The sequence below is a fragment of the Anas platyrhynchos genome, chromosome 4 (genome assembly GCF_047663525.1).
Source record: "Anas platyrhynchos isolate ZD024472 breed Pekin duck chromosome 4, IASCAAS_PekinDuck_T2T, whole genome shotgun sequence".
Lineage (NCBI taxonomy): Eukaryota > Metazoa > Chordata > Aves > Anseriformes > Anatidae > Anas > Anas platyrhynchos.
Genome location: NC_092590.1, coordinates 73,881,858 through 73,888,211, shown reverse-complemented (window position 1 = coordinate 73,888,211; position 6,354 = coordinate 73,881,858). Strand labels below are relative to the sequence as shown.

Here is a 6,354-nt window from a genome sequence, read left to right as displayed (position 1 = left end):
CCATGTAACAGGGTTCCCCTCCCTCCTGTCTCATCCCAGCAGCTGTCCTGTGCAGTTCAGTGCTGAAAAGGGCACTGAGGAACACAAAAGTTGATTTTATTTCAGCTTGTTAGATGACAGATGCACTTCCCCTCTGCTTGTTTTTACAATTTGATTTTCTTTTTTTCAGTCTAAGTAATTTTAGAGCAACGTGCTTTTTTAAGACTGAGTCTGCAAAACTCACTTGATATAAACCATTGTACCAGTATTGGTTGAGAAACAGAAATCAAGCTAAACCATGTTTCGGTTAACCAAGAAAGCTATAAACAGAGCTATCGCTAAATTAAATACCATAAGCTTTCAGATAGTTAAAAAAAAAGTATGAACAGTATGATACACAATTTGCTTCTGCATTTCAAAGCACTGCACGAAATTAATTACATTTTCAAGAGTCAACTGAAGAAGCTGGGCAAGGAGCAATATCCGAAATAGAAGAATTTTATGTAGACCATTCAGTGTTAAAAACCAGAGAATCAAACATAAGTTCAAATTAAAGATCAGTTTCAAACAGAAGACATTTGATTAAAAGTTTCTTTTAACATTTAGAAATTTAAATACATTTACCTAAAGATGGTTAATCCCCACCTCTATGTTACTATACAATAGCTTAAAGCTACTTTTAAATGCTAGTTCTATGTTAATGTGAAATTACAGAACTGCATTCTTAGTTTATTTTTATGTAAATCGGTTATTAAATTGGTGACTCCATACTTCCTCCCACCCTAAAATAAATTTTTAAAAATTGGAGCTTTACAAGTCTCGGGTAATATTTTTCAAATGAGTAATTTGGAATAGTTTCCGACAGTTCTATAGGAGGTATTTTGTACAGTTTGGAGAGCAACTCCATATAAAGTTCTATTGCAACTGAGCATTCACAGTATGCCACAGTCCATACATATTACTACATATACATATCAGGTTTGTAAACATTGGAAGAATACACAGAACATAGTACCACGATCCTCTGGTACTGCTGAAAGGAAGATGAGGTAACATTCAGATAATCTCAAAGTCCACAGAGGTCCTGACTGAGTAGTTAAAACAGCTGCCAGCGCTTCTGTTTCATAGTGTGTGGTTAAGGCTTTCTAGTTTATGGTCTGCTAAGGCTGGATTCGTTCGCTCTCAGTATCCCAACTGCATCTTTAACTGCGTGGTATATGACATTCTTCACCTAGGAGGAAAAAAAGAGACATTTAAAGTTAAACAGCATGGTTTGGAGCAGTTTGGAAGACACTGACACACAGAAGACACCTGCAGAGCTTCCCCAACTTCTCTGCACCCCACGTGGCTCTCCTTTCAGGACAAACAGGCTCATCAGCACCAGCTCCACTCACATCACTAACTTGTGAGAACAAGATTCAAGTTCTAACAGGTTATAAACTGAAACTTAGTAGCCTGGGGAGAGTATTATGGGTTCAACCAGAGGAAAAACAGCAGAAAAGGAAAAAGGTAACACTTCAAAACTATCTCAGAGGGCCTCCACAGAGCTACTGAACATGTGTAACAGTCCAAACGCCTACTGAAATTCCTACTGAAATTCCTTTTTGGAGGTCCAATGCATTAAAGCTGATCCAAGTGTGAAATGTTCTATAGATGGCTAAATCATTACTGCATGGGTTTGGTGAGGATATTTTTTTTTAAAGGGAGAAAGGGGACAGGGTTCTCCTTGAGCTTACCTGCAATTTATCTTCGTGGTTTGTATGTGTATGTGACAGATATCTAAATTCCTGAGTGAGCCAGAAGCAATGCTTGACGTGCTCTGGGGATACAAAGTCTTCTGCAACTTTAATACAACTGTACAAGTTATGAACCTAGAGAGAACAGACGAGTATTAGCCACATGTGCAAAGGTCTGCCCAAGCAGTCAGACTGTAAATAGTGTCACTGGTCCTTGCCTGGTGTGGAGCTCCTGCTGGAATGAAAACTACATCTCCTAGAAACTGTACAATAGCCCAGCCTTGAACTCCATACTCCTGGTGAAGGCGTTTTCTTAGAGATCTGTCCAAGTACCAACTTTGATCATGAATAGGGTCGTGATCGACAGGATTTTCTTGACCTTGTTCTTCAGCAACCTGAAAAGTCAGGAAAAGAAATGTATTATAATATACCAGTCCTACTGGATAAGCAAGATACGTGTGTGGTATGACTTATGCATGCATGCCAGATTGAGTGACTTACACCACGTGGCCAGGTGTAAGAGCTGTATGCAACCCTTACTCAGTCCTTGGTTAGTGAAGGCTGCATCATTTTGCATTCCCACTCGCTTCACAGACACATTGCAAAGGTGGATACAATAAAAGCAAATAATTCCAATTTACAGTAAGAAGAAACAGAAGGCTTAAGTGACTCATGTTCCCAACAGGAGCCACTGCCACATGAAATGAGCACTCTTACACTACTACAGCCTGTCACTGGAAAAAACATCACCAAATGCAGCAGGTGCCTGCCCCAAGGCCAGCACTAGTCGGTGTTCTCAGTGACCAAAACAGAGGACGCTAACACAGTTTTCAGAAGACACCGTGCTGGGAAGCACAAGGACTTTGTATGAGAAGTTTGAGGGGTAGGAGGAGGCGGGGCGAGAATTGGGCTGCAGCCTGAGAACTCATTTGTGAGGAGATGAATGGCTTGGTTCTACCCCCAGGTAAGGTGCTGAAGGCCTCACACCTGCAGGCAAGTAGACTGGGAAGAGGTGTGGGATACAGGCATCAAAACAAACCACCACTGCCTATCAAGTTCAGCATCAAGTGTATCACGTATAGTATTGTATAGTATCAACAAAGAACAAATCTTAAACTGCTGTAGCTTCAAGCTTTTGTCCAAGACAATAGGCTGACAAAGCCAATAGTTGCTCAAACCATCCCATTTATCTTAAACACTATTTTTATTTTATTTTTTGCTTTTAATGTGCAAAAGATGTTCCAGAATTAAGATAACCAAAAACTCTGGACCATTTGTGATAAATTCAATACTGAAATAAGCCCTTTTGGATATAGTGTCACATTTCTTTCCTCCATTAAACTTTATCTCCCATGAAAACCATCTGCAGAACCTTGTACTTCTCCCCTCAATCCAAACCTCATAAAGGAAGGTATGGAAAAAACATAGGAGAAGAACAAGGGAGAACCACAAAGCACATCTTACTCTGACATCCCCTAAGAGCACCTCATATGCATGAAGATAGGTCTAGTTTAATTTTCTTTTTCTGAAATCTAACAGCACTACATTCATTCATTGCTTGTGCTATAAAAAGGGTGGACTAAAGCAGTGTATCTAGGTCTGGGGTAGCTTCAAACTTCCTCTCATTACCCTCCTACAAGATCCAAGTCACTCAAGAATTTTTGTCTTTGAAACAACACAAGTACGTTTGTTTCTGGTTTCTAGAATAAATGACAGAGAAAAGAGGTTTAAAAAAAGTCCAAGGATGTATTTGTTAGTCTACACAGACAGCAAAACAGTTTCAGATATAATGTTGCCTACCTTTTTAAGGAATTCCCGGATCTTCTCTGTATCTTTAGCAGCATAAATGTGCCACAGAGCTCCAGGTTTTTCTCGACTTTCAGTGAAGCGCTTAATTGTCAGTTCATCAGAATCACCATCTTGTATGGTTTTAAGCACTTCTGTTAAGAGTAAACACAAGCAGTTACTCTCAAAGTTATGCTTTCCTCCAACCACAGAAACAATCCCCTCCAGAACAAAAGAAAGACTTCACCTTCTTCTTGATCAGCCTGCCCTTTGGGGATACCCACATAAACCATTACGTTAGCTGCATCAGACACATCCAAATGGAGATTTGTCGTGCCGTATTTTCTATCTTCTGGTGTTATTAAGCCTGAAAAAAAAAAAAAAAAAAAAAGCATCCACTATGTTAGCAAGAGAAATAGAAATCTTATGCCACTCTAAGCAGAACAATCTCAAAAGCCCAGAGAGCATTCACTTTCATAAGCAAATGCCTCCAGGACAGCAATTTACTTTATTGCCAGACCCCTGCACCACATTATTTGTGTCTTAGTGTTAAATTTACAGACTACCACATCAGTCTGTACCTATATCTAGGCTGTAGGATATATAAGAATTACCTTTAAATACAGCTACCAGAGGGTTTTACCAGAGCAATTTAGAATGAAGTATACTCAGCAACAGTTTCTTGTTCACTAAAGGCAGCTGCTGCAGTATTTAGCAGTCAGGATCTCTTAACTGGCCATGATCATACTTAAAGTTTAAAACGTTTTTTTGTTTGTTTTTGAGTGACAGACATGGCAGATGAGCCAGCCATGGAAAGAACTGCTCAGAAAGAGATTAAAAATTAAATGATACAACCCAAAAAGGAGAAGTGTCCAGAAGTAACAGAACAAATACATGTGGCCAGCTATAAGAAACTGAGGCAGTATTTACACATGTGGAGCAAGCTGGAAGTAACTGGCAACAGGCTGCTATTGGCTTGAGCCCACCCAGACAAAAAACACTTTACATCACCACATAATGATCATCAGTTAAAAACGAGCCAAAATTAAGTTTTCCAATTAAGTAATTAATCAGATGATCTACTACTAGAAGGAATCTTCTAGTTTATAGTAAGCTTTGATTCAAACGTGTGCAGAATGACCTATAGCATGAAAGACTCCTTACCGTATGCATTGTACATCTTGGGGCCCAAATCTGGTCGTACGAAGTAGTTGGGAAGGCGAGAGGCAAGGTTGAGCTTGCCGCCTCTCCTTGTGTATTCTGGCAATGGAATATTTTTCATCAAATCATCAAACCTAAAAGGATACAGCACGATTTAGTGTTAGGAAATGATAAAAAGGCAGCAGACTAAAAAACAGCAACAAAAACTTTCTTCAGTCAAGAAAACATACTCCTTCATCCCATGGTGGTGGAATATGGTACACCAGGAAATGGAATTAAATAGGTAAGACTGGAATACAACCGGTGTATATATTTTTTTTTATTGCATGTTGCAACTGCAGTGTTATTTTTTTGTGCAATTATCTTAAAAAGTACCAGATAAAGTAAGTCGCAACACTTAAGACGGGTTTCATGAAAAACCCTTCAACGAACTTTAGATTTTTTAAATGCCTTCATTTTGAAGTTCCACAAGTTTAAGCAATCATAACCAATTTTAGGCACTCATTTTACTTATCAATATATATTTTACTACTTCAACAACCATAGAACTTGTTCGGCATTTCTAACTATGTCAGGCATCCCTGAGAAACAAAATGGCTCACATGTGACCAACCGCTTTTCAAAGCTGAAGCAGGCATTAAAATGTAACAGTATTTCTACATTCTATTATTTTGGGGGTATACCACATAAATGAACAGTTTCTTTGGAAATTCATACCGAGAAGGCATCATGTCTCTGAAGTCTTCTCCTGGAGGCCAGTCTTTAAGCTTCAACACCATTGGCTCTCCCTCTTCTGTCCTCAGACGACCTATTGTCAAATATTACCAAGCCTTAGTTTTCAATAGCTTGTGCAACTCAAAATGTAAAGGACCAACTGCAGCAAAGCCCAATTACCGTGTGAACATCAACCTTAGACATGATTTTGTTTCACTTTGCTGAGCATAAAGCAAAGTGAACCTACTCACTAGGAAGATCCTAAGCTTCTTAAGAATGCTTCCCCAAAAGACTAGAGGCAGCCAAAACATCCTCCTCAGGGAGAGTCCTTAACAGGGCTGGCAAAATTTCTACTTAGTCCATCATCCTGCAAGCATACATGGTGACAATACCTGGCAGACACTGTCTGCAGAAGAAAAAGCCTGCAGTGTCTTTTATTCTGCTTGAGGCTGCTAAAGGATGGCAAGTTCATGCTAGGGCAAGATTATTGCTGCTGAATATTTTAACTACTGGAAAACCAAAACAACAACAACAAAAAGCCATAATAAACAAGCAAAAAAAATCACGCTTACTTGAAATATCTTCAAATCCATCCCAGAAATCCCCTACAGTAGCGCCAGTGATGATTTCATTGGTCCTGCAGTTAACCAGATCTACTTCCTGTTGGCCAAATTCCTTCCTAAAGGACTCTGGTCTCCAGAGGTCTGCATTTAGTTTGTGATGCACTCCGGACACCATTACAGGCTACAAAGAAGAAGACACCCTTAAGAATCATTAAACACCAAAACCAGTAATCCCAACCAAAATAGGGTGGGTAATCCATATAACATACTGAACAAGTAGTAAGGTTTAGATCCTTAGATAAAAGGATGGATAAATGTTCAGGTAATCCATTTTATAAAGTTTTAGTGTTGGTTATCATTGCAGTAAGTTTTAACCTGCCTTTTACGTAAAAGTGCAAAGGATATGACTTGAAAAT

At 39.1% G+C, this 6,354-nt stretch overlaps 1 protein-coding gene across 1 annotated transcript in view; it reads right to left on the bottom strand.

The window, feature by feature from the left end:
• Positions 1 to 461: 461 nt before the first annotated feature.
• KDM3A (lysine demethylase 3A) overlaps positions 462 to 6,354 on the bottom strand; it is a 29,488-nt gene continuing 23,595 nt past the window's right edge. The window contains exons 18-25 of the mRNA XM_038178761.2: positions 5,948 to 6,119; positions 5,379 to 5,469; positions 4,665 to 4,795; positions 3,748 to 3,867; positions 3,516 to 3,655; positions 1,934 to 2,110; positions 1,716 to 1,850; positions 462 to 1,210 (exon numbers count right to left, since the gene is read on the bottom strand). Coding sequence (XP_038034689.1) covers positions 1,130 to 1,210; positions 1,716 to 1,850; positions 1,934 to 2,110; positions 3,516 to 3,655; positions 3,748 to 3,867; positions 4,665 to 4,795; positions 5,379 to 5,469; positions 5,948 to 6,119 — 1,047 coding nt within the window. The 3' untranslated portion in view covers positions 462 to 1,129. The remainder of the gene's footprint in view (positions 1,211 to 1,715; positions 1,851 to 1,933; positions 2,111 to 3,515; positions 3,656 to 3,747; positions 3,868 to 4,664; positions 4,796 to 5,378; positions 5,470 to 5,947; positions 6,120 to 6,354) is intronic.